The following is a 27456-nucleotide window of genomic DNA, read 5'->3' as shown; positions in this document are numbered from 1 at the left end:
TCATGATGATTTAGCACACAAGGCATCCCAATATTTGTTTATAAGCATGGAATCTGCATGCAGAGGGATATCATCATAACGCTCACAGGCGAGGCAAATACCACCACCTCTGACCAATTCAATGGCAGAACATCATGATCTTAACTTGTTTCCATGTAAATTCCTTTGAATTAACAATCACATATTTACATGCTTTTCAAATATTCATGTAATCAGAAATATTTCAAATATTCTTCCACAGATGCCTGTAGAACAAACATTTGATGGTGAACTCAGAAAAACTATAACTTCATAATGAAAATATCATATTCAAATGAATATTATGATAAATGATGTACTCTTGAAAGTAACAGTGACCCAGAACTACATTGACCCAGAAAATTATCATACGAACACCTAAAACTGCATGAACTAGTATAAAATAATTCCTACAAACATATATAACAAAATTATGAAACAAAATTGTGAATTTAGGATACCTGTCACCTACTGCACTTTGCCTTGGCCAGCTTCTTTCTCCTCTTCTTCTCGGCCTTGGGGACCTTGGTCTTACGAGACTCCCTCTTCTCCTCCTTCACTTTCTTCTTGTTCTCCTTCCTAGCAGCTCGTCTCTCTTCGGCCGTCAACTGGGGGTTGTCTTTCCATGTCGACCCGTCTTCCTCATCGGAGCCGTCACTGGAAGCAAGATCATCGTCCGAGGTCGTCTCTGGCTCGTCTTCCAATCCTGACCGTCCGTCCGGTGGGCCTTCACGCTCCGAGGGATTTACCGGTATCTTCTGGGCCTCAATGAAGGCCTGCAGAGGCTTGTCGTAGATGCCCTTTGCAGTGAGCTGGTAGGTGAGGTCGGGGCGTTGGAGCAGCGACATCTGGACGAGGTCCTCCTCACATTTCTTTATATGATCGAGAGTCTGCCAGAACCAAACCCGAATTAAGATTAAAGAAGTCAGCCTGAATGATAAGTGAGTGAGTGTTTTCGCACATGTTTGCGGAGGGGGAGAGAGAGAGACATGTCTCTCTCAGAGAGAGAATGATAGAGAGAGATAAGAGACTGAGAAATAGAAAGGAAAGGAGACATAGAGAGAGAAAAGGGAAACAACAAGAGGAACGATGAGATAGAGAAAGAGAGATGAAAAACGAGAGGCTGGAAATAAGAAGGGCGAGAGACCAATGGAGAGAAAGAGAAAAGGACAATAAAAAGGAAGAGACCGAAGAAAGAGAGAGAAAGAGAGAAACTGAGAAATTGAGTGCAACGGAGACGGATAGAGAGAGAAAAGGACGATGAGAGAAAGGGAGAGAGACAGAGAAATAGGGGGGAGGGTGATGGATAGAGAGAGAAAAGGGAGGCACTGAGAGGAAGGAAGAGATAGAGAGGAGAGGCAATGAGTGGAAGGAAGAGAGGGAGAGACCAAGAACTAGATATAGAGAAAGAGAGAGCGATAGGCAGAGATAGATAGAAAAAAGAGAGAACGTGAGAAATGAAGCGATAGAATGATTGATAGGGACGAGGATAGAGAGACAGAAAATGGTAGAATGAAGAAGATGAAGAGATGGGTAGAGAGAGAAAATGGAACCAATCTTCTGAGTCTATAAGTGTAGCATTAACCCTTCTTTCAGGCTTCCAACAAAAACACATTTAATAGACAGGGAGAGTGGGCTTATCCAGGGAAGATAGGTATGAAGATGAACATAACAAATGCAGCATAAACTCTTGAAGAGAGAGAGAGAGGAAGACTGGCAAGACTGACCAGTTGTTTTGTGGCCTCAATTTCAGGCCAAATTTGCAAAATACCTGAATAAATATGGCCGGTGCAATTTCATCCTCCGGAATAGTTGCGTCTCCTCTTTCCAAAACCTTTTGTTGCATCTGTTCACCGAACAATCGACAGAAAATTAAACCAACAAATAAATTTATTTTGCACTCTCTTTCAATGAAGGAAACCCATACCTTCTCTAAATAGTCATCAACAGACTCATCGGGAATTGTCAAATCGGTAACAAAGTCAAACAACTCTTTGACGCTCATCACCGCTACTCCGTGTTTTTTGAAGAAATCCTGATTGAAATGGAAGAAAATCAACATCCATTTTCTCATCAAGGAAACAAAATATTCCAAATAAAGAAAGGGTTCCTACCGATACATGAACACAATCCTCCTTTAGAAAATCTAATGCACTCGGATGGTCAAGGTCAACGGATTGTGAGACATCAATGATGTAGAGATGGCCCTGCCAAAAGTCATAATATCAATTCGTACTTTCTTTCAACGGGGTTTGGCTTTCCAAATAAAGAAAACTTACCTCAAAATACAGTATGTTGTACTCGCTTAAGTCGCCATGCACCAATTTACATTTCTGATACATGGTCCTCATCATGGTAATTATCTGTTCAGTATAAACTTATTCTTAGTTCTTTGCACAGTTGTGATTAAAAAGAAAATAATGAAGTGATCCTTCAGACTGAAACGGTTGTGAGGAAAATCAGTCATCCCTAAAATATCTTCTAAACCAAAGGGTAGTCAAGGCAAACCTCCATGTACGCTTCTCTCAGTTTATCATTAGACAAAGAGGCGTCTTTTAGTCGAGGGGCAGCCCAACCAGACTTTCCTGATTAGGCAAAATAAAATAAAGTCAAGAACATTGAGCAAAGGAAGAGGGTTCAAGTATTTTACATTTAATGGGACGAAATGAAGCACCTATGAACTCCATAACTAGAATGTGGAGTCGCAGGAGAAGTGGTGTTGGGCATCGTATTCCAGCAGCCTTGACTCTTCATTACGAGAAAAATAAGAATGAAATTAAAAGGCATTAAATACGAAAGAATAGTAATAGAACAAGGAAGATGGCAAAACTGATTTTACATTTGCAGGATACTGAGAAAGTTTTAAGATGTGAGACTGAGAAAATTTTACATTTGCAGGATACTGATTTTTTTCTCAAGGACACTTTAAAATTAAAAAACTAATTATAATATCCTCAGCGTACCTCAGGAGATTCCTCATCTCCTTCTCCGCCCATGTCTTCACCATTTTCCTTGGATTATGCTTACAGTATCCAAATCTGAACCGATAGTCTCCTTGAACATACCGGTCTCTATCCCTGCAGATCATTTATAGAATATTATGTTATTCAGCAACACTAGAGTATTTTTCACTATAATTTGAATATATCATGATTTTATTTTTTTAAAAGCGAAAAACCTTGCCACCTACATTGGTCTAGAGGCTCCTTTAAAACGAAAAAGGAGAATTGTGAAGAAACAAATTTCTCACTATCGAGACTCTAAGAAGCCCTAGAGCCCGGCATTGTTGGGCTTTTCGGAAAAACCATATATGTAGGCTACAAATGAGCTTTTCGGGCTACATAAAGTCTGGCCCTTTAATAGATCAATTGAACCATTTTAAATATCATAAGCATCAAGAAAAAAAATATAATCGCAGAGAGAAAAGTGTGGCATTCACTATGGATTCTAGGCAGAGAATCTGTGAGCATAAGTAACTTGCTTAAGACGTCAGGCTCAAAAGATTATGACTTTAAAAGTTTTCAATCAAATTTTCATTTAATCAAGACCAACAAAAAGATCTTTGTGAAATAAATTAACCACCTGAAATGAAGGTTTAATTGTCATCATATTTCAATACAGATACATCAGCATCGTTACTAAAATGTCCACAGTCGTTATTTAGTGCCAATAAACGTTTCAAAAACAGTTAAAGAGAAAAACACAACAATCTTTTCTGGAAGCGTCATGCTGGGGGCACAACAAGCACATATACCCTTAACCTTTTTTTTAGAATGAATATATCCTTACTCTTAAAAAATAATATAAAATTACTTCGATATTAAAACTATCCAGTCTCACACCAATAGGATTTCCATTATCCCCATCAAAATCACATTCCATAATCCATACCTCAGTTTCCTTAACCATACTTTCAAGTTATTAATTCTACTCCGCCATAAATTGAAATTATAAAGTTACTCCTTTCGGATTCAAACTTTTGGGTACGGATCCTGACTGATAAGCTTAAATGTGAGACCATTTAAGGCCACTATCTTTCACCAGTGAAAGATTTGATTAAGTTACATTCAAATACTCTTTGTCAAGGCACTTGTGTCTGATGTCACAGTAACTGAACTTACTCTTCTGTAAAACATTACAAGTAATGGCGAACAGAAGACAAATGTCACGTAAACAAAACTTACTTGAAGACCAGAACTGAAGTTTTATACACTTTAATCGCGAGTTCTTGACCATCTGCTCTGGTTGCGTGGTACACATTAGCCTGTGAAACAATATACTGTATTGAAAAAAAACGCAGAAACGCCAGAAATGAAGAATCAAGCATATATGTCATAAATTATAAACCAGAGATATAGTCTTATTTTTATAATTATTAGTAGTACTGTATCATAACCAAACTCCGATAGAAATCTCTATCAATTGTGAACAAGTCAAAGACCAGGTCATGAAACTTACTGGTGGCGCAAAACAATTTTATGAGTATAACTTGACAATCTCTCCTCTCCATCTTTATCTAATTATCATTATTCAACGATGTGAAAAATACAGAGTAAATTACTCAATGGGAGATAATCTAACAAATCCAGTTGAGTAAGTCCTATTCCTTCAAAGAATGTCGAGGAATTTCAATATTTCATCTGAAATAATAAGATATAGATGTCACACTTTTTTTTTCTGGGGACTCAGATAGAAGATAAAACTTGGATCCAGAAGTTGATGACCAACAATCTTGTCGATTTATTAGTTATGCAATTTTCCAAAGACTGCCTTTTAGACATCGATATCATATTATGATGCAGACATCATGTCTTAGATAAGCATGACTTCTAAGTGGAAATTGTCAACGACATCTCTAATGAGATAAACGCACAATAATAGCGCGGTGAAAAGCAATAAGACAGCAGACTGTGTTTTCATACCTCTTTCCCTGTAGAAATGCAGCCGTTGATATCATGAAATACACCGCGATTCAACATCTTAAAGAGAACCATACGAGTTCTAGGATCTATTGCCTGCTCACCATAGAGAAATAATGAGGCTATTACGCAAAAATTCGGTCTACACACAAATAAATTAAGTCGACAAGGAAAACAAGCATGGAAGTAGATAGAAAATTTGGAAATTACTGTGTTTCCAGGAAGAAATGGAAGGTGGTCGAGATCCTTCCAAGATTTCGTGGTAACAGCAAGATATGAGAAAAGTGCAATTTGATGCTTATACTTGCCTCTCTTCAAAGGTAGTCGATGTATGCATTTTCAATTGAACCTCATAAATAAATCAATCATTACTAAAAAATATTTACAATTAATTTTAATCTCTAAGACACTGTTATTCAACGATGAATAAGATTGAGTAGGAATATGCCACCGATCAAAACATAATTCGTCCATACACTGTGAGAAAATCTATCAATGGGGCGTCTTGAATGCCCAAGATCATCAAAGTATCCGAAATTTCTAAATTGGCCACCCAAAAACTGAATCTTGCAAACGAAGAATAAAGAACCTACTATAAATCACAATAATAAAACCTTCACAATTGCTTGAGGGGTTTCAAACCCAAGATGGGTTGCAAACGCAGGAGACGACAAACGAATGAAAACTTAACCTGCTCCACAGTGGCGCGGTCCGCTTTCTCCGTATTCCGGGACTTCCCGATCGACATATCGCGAACACTATCACGGATAGCAGTCGTCACCGAGTTCGACATACCGCCGCTGACCCTCCCTTCCCACTCCTACACAATCAAACCATTCAAAAAACCCTAATTCTACAACAACCCGTAAATCCAAACCCACGGATTGAAAGACGAAATGACAATTACCTCCAAAGGATGAGCACGGATGTGAGCAGAGAGCTTCTGGTTTCGGTTCGACATGGGCTGAAGAGGGCGGGACAAGAGGCCTCCGTGCGCGTTAGGTCTTCTCGATGCGGCGCTAGAGAAGGCCGTGGAATGCGATCCCACGCCTTCCGCCCCTTCATTCGCATCGAGCCAGTCCAATGCATCGCCCACCTCCGAATCCGACGACCAGGAGTCTTCTTCTTCTTCTTGTTCTTGTTGTTCTTGGTGTTCTTGTTGTTTTTGTTGTTCTTCTTCTCGAGATGCTTCGATTTCATCAGATGCCGCCATGATTCGACCGCTGAAGACTGAAGACTCTCCGCTGATGCGTTTGGGAAGAACTTGTCTTTATTGCGCCGCTGGCAAAGGGGCGGATATTACTGATGCCGGCGGGAACCAGCTATTTAAAGCCCGCAGGTAGAGGGCAGAGAGAGATAGAGGGTAAGAGAGAGAAAGAGAGAGAGAGAGAGATAGGGAGATAGAGAGAGAGAGAGATAGAATGATAGATAGAGAAATAGAGAGAGAGAGAGAGAGATAGGGAGAGAGAATGAGAGAAAGATAGAGATAAGGAAATAGAGAGAGGGAGAGAAATAGGGAGATAGAGAGATAGGGAGATAGAAAGAGAGAGAGATTGGGAGATAGGAAGATAAACAGAGAGAGAGAGAGATAGGGAGATAGGGAGATAGGGAGATAGGGAGATAGGGAAATAGGGAAATAGAGACATTGATATAGAGATAGGGAGATAGAATGAGAGAGAGTGAGAGAAAGATAGAGATAGAGAGAGAGAGAGATAAGGAGAGAGATAAATAGAAGAGAGAGAGAGAGAGAGAGAGAGAGAGGAATAGGGAGATAGAGAGAGAGGTACATAGAGAGAAATAGATAGAAAGAGAGAGAGAAACAGCAAGAGAGATGGAGATAGAGAGATAGAGAGAGAAAGAGATAGGGAGATTTAGAGAGAAAATGAGAGAGAGATTTGGAGAGAGAAAGAGATGGGGAGATTTAGAGAGAAAATTAGAGAGAGATTGGGAGAGAGAAAGAGATGGGGAGATATAGAGAGAGAGATGGGAGATATAGAGAGAGAGATGGGGAGATATAGAGAAAGAATGAGAAAGAGATGGGGAGATATATATATAGAGAGAGAGAGATGGGGAGATAGAGAAAGAATGAGAGAGCGGTGGGGAGAGAGAGAATGAGAGAGAGATAGGGAGAGAGAAAGAGATGGGGAGATATATATATATAGAGAGAGAGATGGGGAGATATAGAGAAAGAATGAGAGAGAGAGAGAGAGAGATGGGGAGAGAGAGATGGGAAGAGAGAGAATGAGAGAGAGAGAAAGAGACGGGGAGAGAGAGAATGAGAGAGAGAAAGAGATGGGGAGAGAGAGAAAGAGATGGGGAGATATAGAGGGAGAGAAAGAGAGACAGATAGAGATAGGGAGATAGAGAGAGAGAGAGAGAGAGAAAAGATGAGGAGATATAGAGAGATAGAGATGGAGACAGGGAGATAGAGAGAGAGAATGAGAGAGAGAGAGAGAGAGAAAAGATGAGGAGATATAGAGAGATAGAGATGGAGACAGGGAGATAGAGAGAGAGAGAGAGAATGAGAGAGAGATGGGGAGAGAGAGAGAAAGAGATAGGATATATATAGAGAAAGAGAGATAGAGATAGAGATAGCGAGAGAGATAGGGAGGGAGAGAGATAGAGGTAGGGAGATAGGGAGAGAGAGAGAGGAAAAGAGAGAGAGACATAGAGAGGGAAAGAGAGAGAGGGAGGGAAAGAGAGAGGAGGAGAGAGAAAGAGGGGCATATGTCTTTAGGATAAATAATTTATGTCTTAGTTCTATTGAAGACCGATTTCAATACTGATCTTTAGCAAAAAGCTAAGCTTTGGTTTGGTCTCAATTCAATCAAATACCATTTTTGGTTTGGTTTCAGTCACAAGAGTTCGCTTAATATTTTTGGTAGTTTAAGCCAAAATTTACAGGAGTTAGCTTAATATTCATGTCATATAAGTGACTGAGTCAACTTAAGCTTCTCGTCTAGTATCGGCAACTCCACAGTGCTCTACTTTTAAATAAAAAGCACTTGCTTAAATTTAATGAATGAGAAAATTATTGCCTGTCCAACATACTACATCATCACATAGTAATGGGAAATTAATGACAACAAATGGATGTAAAGCTTTTTTACATACTGAATTATAAATCGCTAGAAGGTTACATTTTACACGATCTGTGTAACGAGAAGAATGTAACAGTTAGGTGATGAGGAATGGAGAATTGTGAGCATGAAGGTGTTGTGGGACAAAGTTGTTGGGTTCTGTGGTCTTGATTGATTTTCTGAAATTGATATATGCATCATAATTCAAAGAAATTGAATCTGATTTAAAACATTAAACCTAAGATGATCAGATCACCTTCTGTGAAACTCATTCTATACCTAATTTGGAACATTTCACAAACGACCTAATATATCCATCCACTAATGGACATAGATCGTGTGTCTCTTCATACCCATGTTTCAACCTATATCTTTAATGGCCATATTAGAGAACATTATTAATTCACTATAAGATAATTAATCAAGGATTGGTAGGTTAAGTTTCTAGCATATGGGGTATCAAGTTACACCTTGGGCTCTAGAAGATATGTACTAGTAAATGAACTCTCACATGGAACATTTATCATCATTATTTGTTGTGTATGTATACACTTTAGAAAGATGTAGGGTATGGTTAATAGTCAAACCCTCTTGTGTCATTCTAGTTGGTAATGATGGATAGCTAGTACCATCAACTAATATATTATCTAATATCTCTAGACCCTAGACTCGGACTTAATGCATCTTATTCCTCAAGTCAATACGGAGGGCATAAAGTTCCATCTTGATCACTTAATCACCTTTGTGTATTTCGTGCTATACATGAGCTAAAGTCTTTCAATCTAGTCATTAGTGAGTCACAACTCAGTCAAAATAAAGAGGTCAATGCACAAGACGTCATTAAAGTCTCAAGTCTAAGGAGCACTTACGATTGCAACATTAATCAACGTGATTGATGTTTAAGTATAACACTATTTAGGGATTCATAAGGATCCATGTAGTGAAATTTTCCCAAAAGAGAGCTTGTTGTATGTTGTAAGTGTCTCCATGTTAATGGCTACAAGATCAGTCCTGGTTATCATTTAAGTAGGATCAGACAATCTGGAGTATCCTTTAAATATAAATATTTAACATACATGTTCAGATTCTAATGATTAGTGTATCATGATAACATCATAAATGCACTAAGTCATTACATGTATTCATGAAATGCCCTACAAAAACATCACATGAGAATAATAATAAACAAATATTTATTTCAATGGACTCAAACATTGCATAAAAGTGTGATTGGCATGACAGCCACATAATATCCATCAAAGACCACTATCCCCGTGTAAGAGGTGACCATGTAGAAAGTGTGCACTATTAGGGGAAGAGGTAGAGAGGAGGAAAGTAACCAAAAAAATGTGGCTAGGATTGGGGAAATTTCAATAAAACATATGGATAGTGTTCATCAGTTTGTATCCTGATATTGGGACTAATGCTAAAGTGGATATTGGAGGGGGAAATCTGATATTCATCTTGACCAATGTCTCGATGTCGGACAACAAATATCAGATACCAATTGCTACAAATATCAGTCAATATCGATATCGTCCCAAAATCAGCATTCATCTTCATCTCAGGATTTGGATGCCAATATAAACTATTAGTCGTAAATAATAGTTTATTTATATTCGACTTAATATTTATGAATTATTTTGAATTTATTTATATTTATATTAAAAAACCAAATAAATATTTCTAAATATAATAAATAACAACAATATTATCATATCTGTAAAATGAATAGAATTGTCTAAGTTGTAAGTACTCAACGTGATTTAATAAAAATCTTACGTCCAGTATGTTAGGAAATGATCTCATTGGGCATAAAATTAAGATAATTTGTTGTTTCTCATTGAGAAATGAGAACTTAGATTCGAGCCCATCAAGAAAATGCAAAAGAGCCCATTGAGAACCATGTTTATAATGTCCATGATTAGAGTCAATAGGGAGGAGTTACACTCTCAAAGTTCACAAGAACCAGCCCCCACATCATCTTACATGAAGACTCATCTTGTGAGGCAAGATTATAAATCAAGATGCAATTCACACCAAGCAATATGTTCACCATTTTTTAAAAACAATTCTACATATCTGACATGCTTTTCTTAATTAAATTTGATATATGGATATCAAATCTCGGACTAGATGTCAGATTTTGACATACACATATCAGAATTGGATATCTGGTACCATCATCTAACACCTTCCATATCCCCTTCAATAATCATCATGACACTAAACATTGGCAAAATATCTAGTTTTCGTTTGATATCAGATGTTGGAATCTTGTAGTGTCTTCCATTTTTCCTATAAATCTGATTGTTTGGTATTGTAATGATAACACACATTTTAGTAGGTCAATATGGCCATATTTAGATGTTTATTTGCATTTAGGTGATAATAGATGTCTGTAATCAAGCCTAAAATGATTATATTTATTTTTAGAATGACATTTTAATTTTATAAATTTTTAAGTATTTTTAAAGATTTTTTTAAGTCAAATTCTGAAAGATCATAGTTTTTGGCATATATTCAAAGAGATATCATCTTTTAAATTCAACATACATATCTATTTTTTGGAATTATTTAATGGCTCTTTGACTTATCAGAAATCAGAGAGAGAAAATTGGAAGGCTAAGAATAATCCAAATTAAATCACGTATCTAATGATCTGGAAGGATTTTTGGGATGAAATTTTGAGCAGGGCTTCCTTTTCCCTGCCTTTTTCCATCCACATGGTTAGATCTATAAATAGAGCCTCGCATTTTTAAAAATATATATATTTGAACTAACTTCCTTCTAGAGAGGCTTATTGAAAGAGAATGTGAGTTTTGCATGTCCATCAAGGTGTTCTTGGTGTTTTGAGTGCTTGGGCAAGATCAATCGAGAAGTGGAGAGGCTGATCTTCATTTGAAAAATGCCTTGATCTCGATGGAACTTAGGAATCTAAGATTAGTCTCTTGCCTTACATAGGTTTCTCTCCTGCACATCTTTTTTTAAGATCTACATCCTTATTTCCATCATCTCATTCTCATCACCATCTTCTGTCATCTCAACCTACCACAGCCATCTACGATCTAGATATTGTCACCTTAGCTCATATTAAAACCCTAAGTCATCTAATCCATCATTCTCATCTCCATCTCACAATTACCTATCCAATTTTTCTGTCACATCCATTAGTTAGATCATTATCATTTCTTCTTCCACCATTTTATATCATCATCATACATCAGCATCCACTCACATCCAGCCACCCATCTCATCATCCTATATGTTTCTTCATCTTATACATTGATGATCACTTCATGTATTCATCTATCTCACATTCTCATTTTCTTTTGTTCTATCCATGTCCTGCCATTTATTCATCTTATTACTATTCATATTATATGTACAATATAATAACTATTACCCTTTAACCACCTTGGATTTATCACATCACAATCCCTTATTTTACAAGACTTCTGGATTGTCAGAATATAATAACTATCACCCTTCCAGGCTTATTCTATTTTTAGGCTTTAAAAAGCTCTCACGTTGTGTCACCATTCAATTTGTCGAATGGCCACCAACCACGCACTTCCACAATAATTTTATGTGCTAATCATTACAAAAATACACAATTATGGCATTGTGTACCAATCACTAGCTGACACATTGACACGTTTTTTTGCTTGGAGGCGACGAGGACCACTAAAAAAAAGAAGTAATAAATGTAATCTGAGAATCAAGGGAGAAAATATATTTTTAAAAAAAGGAAAAATAATGTCAACAGTAGTGGCGCTACACAAGGCGCACACATGTACATCTACAATTGATTAAAAAACAAAAGGGTGCTAGCTCAGACTACATAAACATGTGTCATGTCAGATAAGAGAATTTTCTCTTTTTCTGATTTGAATGGCGTGCATTAGCACATCATTCATCAAAAAGAGAAAAAGGAAGAGAATATTGTGACGTTACATCCGGCGACACGATGCCATGCCATGGAATAATGGAATTAAAAGACATCGCTTTTGTCTTTTTTCTCGTAGAGGTGTGCATGGTGATCGAATGTGGAAGACGAGGTGATCAAAATCGTTGCAAATATGTTGAAATTGGACAGTTCAATCAAAAATGAAAAGCGGAAGCATCAACGTCGATGATGAGGAGAGAGAAAAATAAAAGGCTAGGATTGCTACAATTCAAAACGCGATACCTGAAAATCCACATGTACGATTGAGCTGAAAATTTTAGGTTTCTTCATCTCCCTTTTATGTTTCCTTAAAATTTCTTCATACTCATGTGGGCTGATTTAAAGATAATGAGTTGTTGAGATCCATCAAGTGTCTTCTTGATGCCCGGATATGTGGTAAGAAGTAATAGAGAAGTGGGGGAGTTTAGCGGCACTCACGAATTATCGTCATCCTAACGAAATGTAAGGATTTTTGGTAAGCATATTTGCCTTATATTGATCTTCTTCGACATTGTCGATCACATAATTAGATTCCTACAATTATATCTCACTATCACACCACCTCCATAGCATTAACTTACGATCGTCGTACGTTAATTTATTCGCTAATTATCATATTTGACTCGTTCTCTACTCTACCCCCATCATGCCTCACATCATCATTATTTCATTCTCATTCTAGAAGCTGACGTGAGCTCCATGAAAATCCTTTGAGAGATTCTTCTCTAATAGAGTCCTCTGTCATATTTTCTATGATAGGATCCATTAGCAAATTCCTCTCTAATAGAATCCTTTAACAAATTTCTCTAACAAGATCCTCTAATAGAATCCTTTGCCACAATCTGCAGAATATCTCTGCTCCAGCTAGTCAGAGCTGCAGATCTTTTGTTTTGTACTACCACGATCTTCTTGAGCCACACAAATATCTCACAGATTCTACAAGCAACAAAATATGTAGAATATCTATTGCTCAGGACTGGCAGCCTGCATATCCTCTTTTTTAGCTTGTCGGGTTTTTTTTTATGTTTTGAGTTGTCCTTTCATGGTTATTGTCAACATGGACGACCCTGCACTTTTTGTGCCCTATATTAGGCCCCCATGTACCCATGAATGGTTTATTGAAGTGTATTATTTTGTTGAAACTCCTATTTCTCCCCTTTGAGTGTTCTATTTGCCAGAGAGTGCATTAGTTCCTGTGGATTCAAGCACCGCCCCTTGTGGACTCAAGGGTTGGAGAAGCCATTTATGTGGATCTAGGATTTGGCTGTGTCAATTAGAGCAAGGCTTGTTGATTCAAGTCCTACTCCTTCACTGTTTGTGTACTAAGGCTGTGGTAAGTCCAAATTTAAGGGGTTTTATGTCGTTGTTTTGATTCAGACTTAATCAACAATATTTATGAAAATTTCCACTTAAATACTGGTATAATTAATATAGGGCAAGTAAGGGGTCGATCCACGGAGAGGCAGAAATTTAATTTCAGAATTCTTTCTCAAGCTTGGGATGAAGAAAATGATTTTAAACGTGAAAAATACTATATTTTTTTTTAGATTAAGAGATGTTTCTAGATTTGTTGGTAATTTTCAGAATTCCCTATGTTTTTAATTAAGCCAAAGTACAAGGAGAAACACAAAATTCAAATTTCTAAACTAATTTTTCTATTTTATCTTAGCAAATTAATCAGAAATAAATATTTTTAGAATTTTTTTGGGATTGATTCACATAAAAAACACAACTATAAGCATTAAAAATGAGAAATAGAGATTTTTTGATATGTTTTAGGTGTTAAAATGACTTTAAATAGCTTATATTAATTTTCTAGATTTTTTCCAAATTTTTTCGGATTTTTTTAACGTAGAAAACAATTTTCTCCAATTTTTTTGATTTTTTAATTAATTTTAAATATGAAAAATATGAAATTTACCTACTCCGGCGATCGCCGGAGCGGCGGCGGCGGCGGAGCGGCAGAACGGCAGAATGGGCCGGCGGGCCTGGATTGGCCCGTAGAGGGCTGGCCTCCTTAGTGGGTCAGCCCACTAAGGTTAGCCCAATTTGGCTAAGTCAAGACTTAGCCAAATTGGGCTTAAGCTTATTGGGCTTAACCCAAGGGCCAGGACTTAGCCGAATTTGGCCAAGTCCTGCACAGGACAACCCTGTGCCCTGCGGTCTTGTGTGCTGGCTGCGCGCGGACCGACAGGCAGAGGGCGGTCTCTGCCGCACAGGCACTGCATGGCGCCGCACGGCACCGCACGATGGCAGCTAGAAGACAAAAAATAAGCGCTTTGAGAGGATAAGAAATGATATTTCAATGCAATTTTTTTGGGATTCGAAGTAGGGAATGCAGGAGGATCTAGAGAGATAAAGGGATAAATTTTATAGTGAGAGACAAATGTTTCTAGAGAGATAAAAGGTCGAAATAAGAGGATAGAGAGAGAAAATGAAGAGATAGTGTAGAGAGAGTTTGAGAAGGAATTTGAAGGTGTAGATGAAGGAGATTTTTTTTGAAATTTCGTGGTGATCAACTGTGGATATTGATGGACGTCTAGAGAGAGAAATAACAGATTCTAGAGAGATAAAGGGCCGAAATGAGGAGATAGAGAGAGAAAATTAAGAGAGAGTGTAGAAAGAGTTTGAGATAGAATTTGGATGAGCAAATGAAGAAGATTTTTTATGGAAATTTTAGGGGAGTAACTATGGATATAGATGAAGGTCTACTAAGAGAAAAAACCTATTTTAGAGAGATAAAGTGGAGAAAATTAGTGTTTAGAGTGAGAAAGTGATGGATTTTAAGGGTAAATGGATGGGAAATGATGGAGAAGGTAGAAATCTAAGATCCTAAAGCCTCAATGCAAGTTTACTGAGCCCTCAATGCTTCCTTTCAAGTCTGGATCCTTATATTTTTCCAGGATCAGGCATTTCGCAATGCAAACAAGAGACGGGATTTAGAGAAAACTTCAATAAACTTACATTAAGCAGGTTGAACAACCTGGATTGCAAAATATGCCTTGTTGTGCTGGCCAGCCACTTGCTAGAAAACTTCCAGAATGAGGGGAAATGAGGGAGAAGAAATGAATTTATACATTGTGAGAATTATTAAAATAGCTCTTATGGAATTTTCTATTCTCTTCTCTTGCCATTTTTCCTCTTTTCTCCATTGATTGAGAGCTTTGCCTTGTAATTTCCAGTTTGTTTCTTTTGTAATGTGTTTGCAGGCCCAATATGTAGGTTAGGTCGTGGTCCAAGCCCCTCTGGTCTCTCCTTTAAAAGCCCACAATTTTGTTTCATCATTTGCAGCCCATTTTGATAATCACTAAGCTCCCAAAATCCTTCAATTTTTCTCATAATGATATCTTCTAATTCCTGTAAATTTCTGCACATTTGGAACTGTAAAATGCTCATCAGAAATAAAACTGATTGACTTCATAGAAGTCAATGAAGTTAGTGAAAAATAATCATAATGTGCAAAAGTTGGAATTATTAGCTAATGCATAAATATTTGGTTAATTCAAATAATAACATGATAAATTATAAATTCATAATACTAAAAACATCTAAAATGTATGCAAATATAGGTTCATTTATCATGTTATCAGGCTGAATCAAGAAATTCATGCATACATTCATCTTTAGATATGTAAATGATACTATGTGTTGGTTTATTTAGATAATGTATAACCTAACCGGGGAGGACTGAATAAGTTTCTCTAAAAAGTATATTAACTTTGATCTAGGGAAGGAGGTAGACAGTAAGGATTCAAGAGAATTTTTTTCTACACAATCCAATTACTCTTCATGTACATTATACACCATTACTCTTCTTCTTAGCTCATTATTCATCATTTATCAAAATTACAATTTATGCAATTATAACCTGAGTCCTAAAAGTTTTAGTATTTGTTACACACTCTTGGTGTACTAACATCATGGGTCTGTTATCAGGCATAGGTCTGCAGATGCATAGCTCTAGTGTTGACTCCTATTGTTTTCACAAATGGTGTCGTCCTTCACCTCCACCACTCAAGCGTCCGTGCTAGTGAGCAAACTGCTGCATTCCAACTCCCTCGAGCCTGACATGCTTCCCCATCTGATGAAAATGTTATGATTTGATTATCACAAGGAGGATGTGAATTTCACCTTATGTTATTAATTTCATTGCTCTCGCTTATTTTCAATAATTTATGTTCTTCATTGTAACTTGTAAGTCATTATCAAAGTAAATATTTATTCACAACAATGAAAATAACATTCCACAGTATCAAGTCACCATGTTTATATTATCTTTAAATGCTGAATTCTGATGCCAGATTTGAATATATATATATATATTAATTTCTAGAGAGATAAAAGGTCGAAATAAGAGGATAGAGAGAGAAAATGAAGAAATAGTGTAGAGAGAGTTTGAGAGGGAATTTGAAGGTGTAGATGAAGGAGATTTTTTTTGAAATTTTGTGGTGATCAACTGTGGATATGGATGGACGTCTAGAGAGAGAAATAACAGATTATAGAGAGATAAAGGGCCGAAATGAGGAGATAGAGAGAGAAAATTAAGAGAGAGTGTAGAAAGAGTTTGAGATAGAATTTGGATGAGCAAATGAAGAAGATTTTTTATGAAAATTTTAGGGGAGTAACTATGGATATAGATGAAGGTCTACTAAGAGAAAAAACCTATTTTAGAGAGATAAAGTGGAGAAAATTAGTGTTTAGAGTGAGAAAGTGATGGATTTTAAGGGTAAATGGATGGGAAATGATGGAGAAGGTAGAAATCTAAGATCCTAAAGCCTCAATGCAAGTTTACTGAGCCCTCAATGCTTCCTCTCAAGTATGGATCCTTATATTTCACCAGGATCAGGTGTTTTTCAATGCAAACAAGAGACGAGATTAAGAGAAACCTTCAATAAACTTACATTAAGCAGGTTGAACAACCTGGATTCTGAAAAATGCCTTGTCCTTCTGGCCAGCCACTAGCTAGAGCACGTCCAGAATGAGGGAAAATGAGGGAGAAAAAGTCTATTTATACATTGTGAGAATTACTAAAATACCCCTTTGGGCATTATCTATTCTCTTTTCTTGCCATTTTGCCTCTTTTTCTCCATGGGTTGAGAGCTTTGCCTTGTAATTTCCAGTTTGTTTCTTTTGTAATGTGTTTGCAGGCCCAATATGTAGGTCAGGTCGTGGTCCAAGCCCCTCTGGTCTCTCCTTTAAAAGCCCACAATTTTGTTTCATCATTTGCAACCCATTTTGATAATCACTAAGCTCCCAAAATCCTTCAATTTTTCTCATAATGATATCTTCTAATTCCTGTAAATTTCTGCACATTTGGAACTGTAAAATACTCATCAGAAATAAAACTGATTGACTTCATAGAAGTCAATGAAGTTAGTGAAAAATAATCATAATGTGCAAAAGTTGGAATTATTAGCTAATGCATAAATATTTGGTTAATTCAAACAATAACATGATAAATTATAAATTCATAATACTAAAACCATCTAAAATGTATGCAAATATAGGTTCATTTATCATGTTATCAGGGTGAATCAAGAAATTCATGCATACATTCATCTTTAGATATGTAAATGATACTATGTGTTGGTTTATTTAGATAATGGATAACCTAACCGGGGAGGACTGAATAAGTTTCTCTAAAAAGTATATTAACTTTGATCTAGGGAAGGAGGTAGACGGTAAGGATTCAAGAGAATTTTTTTCTACACAATCCAATTACTCTTCATGTACATTATACACCATTACTCTTCTTCTTAGCTCATTATTCATCATTTATCAAAATTACAATTTATGCAATTATAACCTGAGTCCTAAAAGTTTTAGTATTTGTTACACACTCTTGGTGTACTAACATCATGGGTCTGTTATCAGGCATAGGTCTGCAGATGCATAGCTCTAGTGTTGACTCCTATTGTTTTCACAAATGGTGTCGTCCTTCACCTCCACCACTCAAGCATCCGTGCTAGTGAGCAAACTGCTGCATTCCAACTCCCTCGAGCCTGACATGCTTCCCCATCTGATGAAAATGTTATGATTTGATTATCACAAGGAGGATGTGAATTTCACCTTATGTTATTAATTTCATTGCTCTCTCGCTTATTTTCAATAATTTATGTTCTTCATTGTAACTTCTAAGTCATTATCAAAGTAAATATTTATTCACAACAATGAAAATAACATTCCACAGTATCAAGTCAGCATGTTTATATTATCTTTAAATGCTGAATTCTGATGCGAGATTTGAATATATATATATATATATGAAAATAAGTTCCTTTCAATTTACTTCTCTTATCTCGTTAAACATTCATATGATTCCTGATAAGCCTAAAATTGATGTGTAATTACTTTTTTGTTTGGGCTTTTAGACTTATGCTATAAAATTTATCATAACCCTTAATCATTAAATAATATATATAGAGCAAGCAAGGGGTCAAACCACAAGGAGGCACTAAGCAATAATTTTTATCCAATTTCAAATCAATTAATACAAGAATGAATTAACTTTTAATTATGTTTATAAGTAATCAAAATAAAGTAGAAACTTAATTATGATTTTAATATTTTCATTCAAGACACTTTGATAGGATAATTTTGATTATATGATCAAATTAATTCGGATTACCAATTTCCCTATCAAAATAATTTTTATAAGACAATTCTTATATATTTAAAATTGGAAATCAATAAGCATGAAAGGGGGTTTTCAAATTGGACTTGAAGATGGACGATTTTTTAATGAAATTTTAGATTTAGGTGTTTTATATGTTTAATTGAATTTCCAAACAATCAATTTTGAAATATAGAGAGAGAAAATAGGAGATCTAACCTAGAGAGAGCAAGTAGAAGAATTTGGGAAAAAGTGAAATTGGACCCTAATCTAAAAATCTAAAAATGCAGAAATGATCCGGATCAATTTAGAACTAAAGATTAAAAATCAGATCTTGAATCAAAATCAAAATGCGATGCTAATTTCATTTCAAAGCAACTTTAAGGGCATGTACATTTTGCCCATGCCATGGCATTTTTGAATCTTTCAAGAAGAAGTTCAAACTATAAATTAGAAACTTACAACTTCCAATGATGAATCAGGATCTGTCGACTTCCAAAGCAACTCCTGTGTCCTTCCTGGCCAAATCCTTGGGGAGAGCTTAAAAAAGTAAATTACACCTTCTTGCCCACCTCTATTTGAAAATCCAATGGTACGGATCGTAGATGGGAAAAAGACAAACACGCTCTCAAAATTTCAGGTCAATTGGACGACTGGATCTCAAGATATCGCCATTTTAATGGTGTTTAATCTCAATCGTTGGATCATTTTATTATTTAAGAAAAATGGATTTTTCTTATTGAATGACACCTCTTTTTGTTGTTTTTGCCACCTTGGATCTCATTTTGACACGTGTTTGAGCGCTTGCACAGGCACAATCATTGGAAAAATGATGCTCCATTTAAATGGTTAAGAAAACACCACGTTCCCCTCATTAGCGCCCTTTTGAAAAGAAAAAAAAAGAGGTAAGCTTACCGCAATCTTTTAATACACGCAGTGTCGATTTCTGCATGCATTTAATGCACGCGGTGAATCGACTGAACGTGTATTTAAAAAAATGAATCCTTTTATTTATATAAATGCACATGTGTCGGTAGTTGCGTGCAATCAATGCACGCGGCTACCCAACTGAGTGTACGAGGAATAATCGTACGTCATAAATGCATGCGGAAATCGATTCTCTGCGTGCATTAATTACTCAAAAAAAATCAATAAAAAAATGCATACCTTTTTTCTCGTCGACCGCGACCGTTGTACTTTCCGAAACAATCATTTGCTCATTATGGCATCGCGCTTTGCGATGCCATAATGATCCAATAACGCTATAGCTTTGTAATTCATCCACTCATTCGCCCGACTTCCGGCGAATGACGTGGATGCCACGTGGGATATATATATATATATAATGCTTTTAAAATGCTAAGTAATATATATATTCTTTAAATTCATAAAATCATTTCATAGCTAAATAATGGTAAAAAATATTTAAAAATATAGGAAAATTCCAGAAAATTAATAAGACCCTTACCAACCTTTAGCCAAGTATTTTAAGCCATGTAAAAAATATTTATCCAATGCAAAGAAGATAAATACCATGTAAAAAATACTAAAAATTAGAAACAATAATAAAATCAAAGTGTATGTCATTTATCTCCATTTAAATATGATAACATGCAATTATGGCCATTAAAACACATAAATGTACTGAAATATTCATCAATTAGACATTATAATTTGCAAGTTATCAATTCCCCCCAAGCGCGCATGTGCTATTAGCCACCCATGTTAACTGCGTGCTTAACAACCTGACCACCTACATCTGCATAGCTGGCCACACCAGATTGGGATAATTCACAATTTATGTATTTAATGTAATAAATATTTTTTAAAAAATATTATGAAAATCTATAAATATTATTAATGATTTCCATGATAGTTCTATTCTATTTTATGAAAAAACTATATAATAAGTTCCATATTAGTATAAATTTATCTACTTTAAAAGTATTTCTTCTATTTTCCTTACCATTCATGAAAGAGAGTGGATTACCCTATAGAAAAAAATTTCAAAATCATCACAAATGTCCTCCCTCTGTAGTTACACATTCTTTAAATTTTGCACTGGCATCCATCACTTGACTTTCAGAATTGGATTTAGCTTACGAGTAGAGAGGGTAGACAAGATTAATTGCACAAAAGAGGGACAGGTAGGTAGGGAAAATATTTCATTTAATTTCATTATTTTTCATTTGTATATTTATTAAAATGTTTGGCCAAACATTTGTATATGTATAGAAATGGCCATTTGTATATACAAATGACCTGAACTCTTATTTGATTTGGGTGTTCAATACCCAAAACAAATAAGAGTTCAAGGCACCCTAGATATTTTTTTCTAATTAAATTCCTGCCTCCTTATGGATTGAACCCTTTCTTATCCTATTTTTTTTATAGACTTATGGTGGCAAAAATTATATAAAAAGTGCAATCTAAGTCTGAATTAAACAATGAATAAAAATACCTCAATATTTGGATTTATCACCTTGTAACCTGGTGAAATAAAAAACTCTAAACTCATTATTGGATTTATCACCTCGATTTTAGGACCTTAAATCTTCTCGTCAGCTTTCAACTGTAGTTATCAACTTCTTATTACCAATCAATCAAACAAATTTCTAACTAAATGATGCAACAAATAATTTATAAGAACTCTAATGGAGTGGTGTTTTACCACAATTGAGAGTCAAAACTCTTGTTGAGAAGCTCGAAGACTCCAGGGGCGTTGGAACTAACTATGAAGAGGGAGAGAAAATAGAATTTGTTGTGTGATTGCCTCTCAACATATAGGATAACCCAAGTAACCTAAAATCATTTTGTCTCCATCATGTGAATCAATTCAAAATTGATTATAAGAATTCCAAATATGAACCATGATTTTTTTCTCACATTCATTTTACTTAAGTTGGTCAATAAATATAAGTTCAAGGCCAGTATGTTAATGTGAATTTATCTGGAACAGTCAAGAAAGTTAATAGCTTGCTTTCTAGGTCTATTTGGTACATCATAACCTTTTGAATAATATTGTCAGGAACTTTATGTTCCTTGACAAAGGGAAATAAAGCCCAAGATGAGAGTCGATTAATTCTTATCTCAAATCCATATAAAAAAGGAGATATCAAGCTACTCTTAATGAATATCAAATAGGTAGAATGACCTTCACGAGTTCACTGTTAGACTAAGAGGCATTTATGAACATTAATATAAGGTTTTATGAAATAAATTTGAACTAATAATCTTCAGCATTTAGTATGATTAGTGAGGCAGCTACATGACATCCTTGAGGATATCATCATGACTGTGGAGAATTGTGAATTCCAAATTCACTTCATAATAGTAGAGATGAAAGCTACCAAGGAACTTAGTTAACCTTACTATGTGTAATCAAGGATATATTTGGGTAATAGGGTTACATTCAATCTCAATACTCATGAAGAATATATTCTTGGCTTCTAAGGATATATGTGTGTCAGAGTTAATAAAAGATGATCCCCATGAGGAGACACCAGTGGAAACTCAGACACTGATATATTAATGAAAGACAAAGGACGATAAAGTTAACATTTCCCTCTCAATTGAGATTTTATTGGTCCCTTTATGAGTATTATAGCCTTTTCTGTCTCATTTGAAATTCCTTTTTCTTGAGGAGCATCATCAAACTTAATTATTGGTCCCTTTATGAATAGTATAACTTTTTTGATGTTCTACGTTTATAGAGGATTGTGAGGCTGGTCCTTCATTGACATTATCTCATTAGCATTGGCCCCAAATCTAAATTTATTATAATTAAATACTATTAAGGTAATTCATGAGAAGTCTGAAACAAGATACTGGATTATGTTAAAGAAATAATTAAGTAAATAGAAGCTGATACTATTTATCACATCTCCAAAATGCCCCTAGATCAGTTAGATTCATACGGTGCCAAATAAATATAATTTTATTCTGATCATAATGAACGGGGAGAGAATATTTGAACAAGGTTCTACATTTCATGGGGGAGTATGTAATGATTATAGGAAAGAAAAACTTTTTGTTGATTTTATTGGCTATCTCTTATATTGGCCGGAGAGTCAATAATTCATTTTCTTTCTCGGTGGTTACTCCGGTACAACCAGATGACTATCTGCTAAATGGGTAAAAAATGACCACATTTTATGAGGCTCTGTTGCATATTCACCCATCAGAGGATGTTCACTAGGTGGTGTAATGCACTCAATATTTCACCCTTTTATGAATGTCATTTTATCCTAGAACACCGGGAACATCATGAGGTTATCATAAATGATTTTCAGACAAACATGTTATGACTCATCATGATATATTATGTTGAAAATCATGAAAATTTATGTGACAAAGAATTTGATCAAGAATCATGTATAGAATTTTTACCGAATCGTACAAAGAATTTGATCAAGAAAATTTATGATTTTTTCATAACAAAAAATATTTAACAGTCTAGAAGAGATCTACTTCGTGGTGCACAAATTGTGAACTACATAATCATTCGAATCATTGTACAACAGACAAAATAGGAGAATTTTTTTTATACATGATCAAAGAATTACATCTTGGACCAGCTACCACTGTATCACCAAGAGTTTGATCCCACCACTAAGAGATGTTCCAAAAGAGTATTACTACAGCTCAATCCATTTATGTAATTCATTGTTGTGAGCTTTTTGATCTAAGTAGACTGGATATGAATCTTAAAAGTCATATTTTCTTAGCCTACTCTCTTCATAGAACCTTATAGTTTTGCATTGCATGTGTTAAAGGCCACTCTTCTACAAACATATCTAAGGAAGTTATAATGTCTCTGAAACTTAGTTTAGAAGTAGAGAGAGTTGATCTATGGGGGAGTTATGTAACAAATTCCTCCCTTGTTTCTTAATTAATAAATTCTTATAACTGCTGACTATCAAGGGGTGACCCAGTTCATAGTGAATCACATCTTTCATCATCATTAATTTTGCGTTAATATCTGAAGTTGGCTTTTGCAATCCATTCACATGCTGAGATAGACTTTTAACACACTCCACTGATTCAAATTGCATATTGGGACAAAGTAATAAATATTCCTTTAATATGTTTTGGGAGGAATGATCATAATATAATTGTCAAAAAGAAATTGAAATCTCTTTTTCATGCATACGTTAATAAATTAAGTCTGCTTCCTTTAAATGGTGATCAAACTCCATATCTGCTCTCACCATCGGAAATGTGTCAATGCGGTGTATTAAAACAAGTAATAAATAAGTACTTCATCAAACAAATACCAGTATAAATAGGGAACAGTTTACTGATAAAAACATGAATATGCATTTGGACATGAAATACTCAAATCATGACAGACATTTGGACCAACATATAGAATAACACATCCTGGAAACGAGTTGAAATCTAAATAATTCTTTATTTCACTCAGGAATTATCTTGAGCTCAATTCATTCTCCAAGTCCTTCTAAGTCTAGAGAAAAATAATTTATTAGCATGTTTGTATTTTTGTGCAAGTTTATATAAGAATCTCACCTCGTAATAACTCTTGCAACTTTGTACCACCTCCTCCATTTATAACTCCTCTGCCATAACAAAGCATAAGTTTCTAGAAAAAAATAGGAAATGCATAAAAACTGAATCCAACTTAATCAGGTACTTTGCCACTAATGGATTCTTTTAATGTCGACACGCCAAGTCTTATGACTAAATCTTTTTACATTTCTGAATTGAAAGTTTTGTTGTGCAAATGTCAGATTCAAAATTGATCATAAAGAGCTTCCAAACTATGGTTAAAAAATTGACGTCGCAAGAACTCGAATCCTGCAGCCAAGCGGGTGAACCAAAATAAGGGAAGAATGCAAATAAAATCTAGAAAAGTTCAACGAAAAACGGTATGGAGCAGAAAACATTAGCTCATTTCTGTCAACTCTAACAGAAGATTAAATCCATGCACTAACCTTCCCTTTAAGGCTGATATTTGGGACAAGAACAAAATTAAGAAGGAAAAAGGGTGGGTTGGAAAATTCTCATGTGAGGGACGAAGGCGGTGGAAGATGGGACTTGGCCATCCCCACCCAAGTTAAAATGCCGACGGCCAGGATAACCCAACCGCATATGTCATAAGTGAGATCATTGCTCTTCTTCTTCTTCTTCTTGTTCTTCTTCTTGGATCCCTGATACAATTTTTTGGCCTCAATTATAGCAGTAACTTCGCAGAATTAAATTAAAATGATAACTAAAAAAGACAAAATCTGATAAAGTTTGGTGAGTATAGCAATAAAAAAATTATATCATGCTGAATGCAGCAAAAGAGGAAAAAATTAGCTTCAAGATGGCTACTAATGAACTTAAGAAATAAAACGTAAACCTTCATCCCTAAACCGAAAATCCATACTGTGTAACCTTAAAACCCAGAAATACAACTTAAAATCTTTATCTCTAAGCCTCAAACCCTAAACTTCAAATTCAATGCCCTAAAGCTTAAAACCAAGAGCACCAAACCTTAACCTAAATATTAAAACCCTAATCACGAATTCCTAAATTTTAAACCATTGGTTAAATAATCATGCAACTTAAAGCAGATTATCAATTGACAGATCACCTCATATAATTAAAATGAAATACCTCCTGTCGCTACATGTGAAAATTAGAAATGGGCAAAACCCCTTCCGAAAGTGAAGGTAACGAGATATGAGATCTAAAAAAAATCAATTCTCAAGTTCACATTCAACTGAATGATTACGTGGACAAGAAAAGAATAATATTGACGATTATGATGAAAGAAAACGGAAATATTACTTCATGCTACATGAATCATCCTCATGTACCATTCAGATGTTACATGTTTAATCGTGAGACTTTATCCACAGAATATGACGATGAAGTGAATTCATGAAAATAATTTGTTAAGAGGATGAGCACCTCAAAAATAGATGAACACTGGCAGAATGAAGAAAATATTGCATTTTTTACTATCAATCAAGGAAACTAGATTTCTTCGTGTGGAATTTCACCTTAGTGTTGGAAGCGGGAGCAGCTGGTGATGCTGATACAGCCTGCCGTTGGATTTCCATGTGAAGATCGGGCGCTTGAGCAAACTGAACATCATAAGCACCAAATTAGCCCTGCCAGCACAGAGTTAACAAAAACAATCCAGAAAGATAAAAGATTTTCCATAAAACAAATTAGATTAGCAGATACAAACTCCTTGATATGATACAAATAAAAGATTTTATCTTTTCAAAAAAAAGATATGATACAAATAAACTATTGAAGAAAAGATAAAAATTAACATTATTTAAATGACGCTAGTGCCATTCATAGGCTGTTTTAACAGAGGAAAATAATATTTTTTCATTACAACTTGATAATTCACCATTCTTTTGATATTTTGTTAGAGAGTCGGAGGAGACGTTAGAGACCCAACTAGAGTTTTTTTAATACCGAAAAAAAGGTTCTATTTGGTTCCTGGCACTACAAGAAATTTAATCAATAAAATTCAGGATAGTCTCTATTTTACATATAATACTCATTTAAAATGAGCCGCACCTTCTCTGTCACTTCCAAAGACTTGCGATAAAGCTCGTTCTCTGGATCCTAGAAACCAAAATTTGATCAGTCAACTTTCAAGTTGAAAATTAAAATTCAAGGATAACCAAAGAAACTACCTCATCTACTGCTTTTTGGAAACAGTCTGTTGCTTTAGAAAAGTAAGCTTTGGCCATTTCCTGATCAGCAGAGAGGAAAGCATGCTGAGTGTTTGCATTTCCTAGGCACCACAGAGCGTCATGCTTCCTCGGATTGATTTCTAGGGCTTTTTCCAACCTTAAAATGGCTTCTGAAAAATAATTTAGAATCAATGTCACACAAAATCCGCTACAAGTTTCCACAAAATTACTCTCAAAACATTGAAATTTTTACAGGAAAGATTGAATCCTCCCAAATTATAGAACACAAAGAAATAAAAATTAAAGAACCAAAGCAGGGAAATCGACCTTTCACCATCATCAGGCACTCGGGCCCATCTTGGAACTGCGAAAGCTCCAGAAGAGAACCTCCCCACCTCGTCAGATTCTGAAAAAATAATAAAATGCTATTAAAGAATGCACAGAAGTATCGTTCTCGCTTGATCCTGAGAAAATATAGAAAATGGAAGCGACAGCGCCTATGATCAAGAACAAGGCGTACATGAATGATCAAAGATTGAAAAAAAATAACAAAAAACAAGAACTGAGGGAAAGTGGGGTTGACCCACGTCGGCATCGAGAGGGTCCCTCTCGTAGTTGGCTTCTGATGTCTCTCGGGCGGCCGCGAAGAACATCAGGCGATCAAAGTTGTTCTCTGGTACATCCATTGAATATGCTCTTCAACAAAGCCCTTGATCTTCACTTAGGCAGCAGAGAGAGCTCTTTCCCCTGTAAAAGACGAGGAAGAAGACGAGATCTTGCTTCTTGGGTGAAGATCAAATGGCGCCAAAGCTGCGTGGCGCTTCTCTACACTGGCATCTGGTTCCGTTTGAAGTGGGTTTTTATAGTCAAGAAATAACATCTATGTATAAATGTATCAATTATTAGCATGATCCTCTCGATAATGGCCAATGAGATAATCGATCAGCCAACCAAACGCCCATTCCGGGGCGTGACGCCCCCGATGTGATGTGACGGAACGGATGACAAAACGCGACAGACTTTGACGTGACGAAACTTTTGTCCCGTTGCGTGCCCCAGCATATGCATTAAGTTCCCATCACGCGTCCCTCCATAGGGCGTCTCGTCACGTCCCCGTCACCGTCACAGGTGACGTGAATAAAACCCTCTTTGGAGGACAGAGAATTGGAGGGGTATATCTCCAATTATTTATAGGCAGTGTCGGCTTGCGTGC

The 27456-nt window shown here is 35.8% G+C and overlaps 2 protein-coding genes across 2 annotated transcripts; both read right to left on the bottom strand.

The window, feature by feature from the left end:
- Positions 1–288: 288 nt before the first annotated feature.
- LOC144704361 (uncharacterized) lies at positions 289–6229 on the bottom strand. Its single transcript, XM_078576773.1, has 12 exons — positions 5845–6229; positions 5629–5757; positions 4941–5033; positions 4203–4282; positions 2982–3095; positions 2693–2766; positions 2527–2603; positions 2298–2381; positions 2133–2225; positions 1946–2053; positions 1790–1864; positions 289–908 (listed from the first exon to the last, which is right to left on the bottom strand). Exons 1-12 carry the CDS (start codon positions 6148–6150, stop codon positions 483–485), a joined length of 1659 nt encoding a protein of 552 aa, XP_078432899.1. The 5' UTR covers positions 6151–6229; the 3' UTR covers positions 289–482.
- Positions 6230–24470: 18241 nt separating this feature from the next.
- Positions 24471–27085, bottom strand: LOC144704366 (mitochondrial import receptor subunit TOM20-like). Its single transcript, XM_078576778.1, has 6 exons — positions 26831–27085; positions 26571–26649; positions 26244–26413; positions 26125–26172; positions 25590–25673; positions 24471–24749 (listed from the first exon to the last, which is right to left on the bottom strand). Exons 1-6 carry the CDS (start codon positions 26927–26929, stop codon positions 24603–24605), a joined length of 627 nt encoding a protein of 208 aa, XP_078432904.1. The 5' UTR covers positions 26930–27085; the 3' UTR covers positions 24471–24602.
- Between the last annotated feature and the right edge of the window lie 371 nt (positions 27086–27456).

Source organism: Wolffia australiana, chromosome 6 (assembly GCF_029677425.1).
Source record: "Wolffia australiana isolate 7733 chromosome 6, ASM2967742v1".
Taxonomy (NCBI): Eukaryota; Viridiplantae; Streptophyta; class Magnoliopsida; order Alismatales; family Araceae; genus Wolffia; species Wolffia australiana.
Note: the sequence above shows the minus strand (reverse complement) of the source record. Positions and strands in the feature narration are given on the sequence as shown.

Bases quoted from the DNA above. Each gene is read 5' to 3' on its own strand.
- LOC144704361 (XM_078576773.1), bottom strand. From the start codon at position 6,150: ATGGCGGCATCTGATGAAATCGAAGCATCTCGAGAAGAAGAACAACAA. The intron at 2,382-2,526 runs GTTTGCCTTGAC...TATACTGAACAG, and splicing joins TGAGAGAAGCGTACATGGAG to ATAATTACCATGATGAGGAC. The intron at 2,054-2,132 runs GTAGGAACCCTT...CATTTCAATCAG, and splicing joins AGGATTGTGTTCATGTATCG to GATTTCTTCAAAAAACACGG.
- LOC144704366 (XM_078576778.1), bottom strand. From the start codon at position 26,929: ATGGATGTACCAGAGAACAACTTTGATCGCCTGATGTTCTTCGCGGCC. The intron at 26,173-26,243 runs GTAGTTTCTTTG...TTTGGTTTCTAG, and splicing joins TCCAAAAAGCAGTAGATGAG to GATCCAGAGAACGAGCTTTA. The intron at 25,674-26,124 runs GTGCGGCTCATT...TATGATGTTCAG, and splicing joins CTTTGGAAGTGACAGAGAAG to TTTGCTCAAGCGCCCGATCT.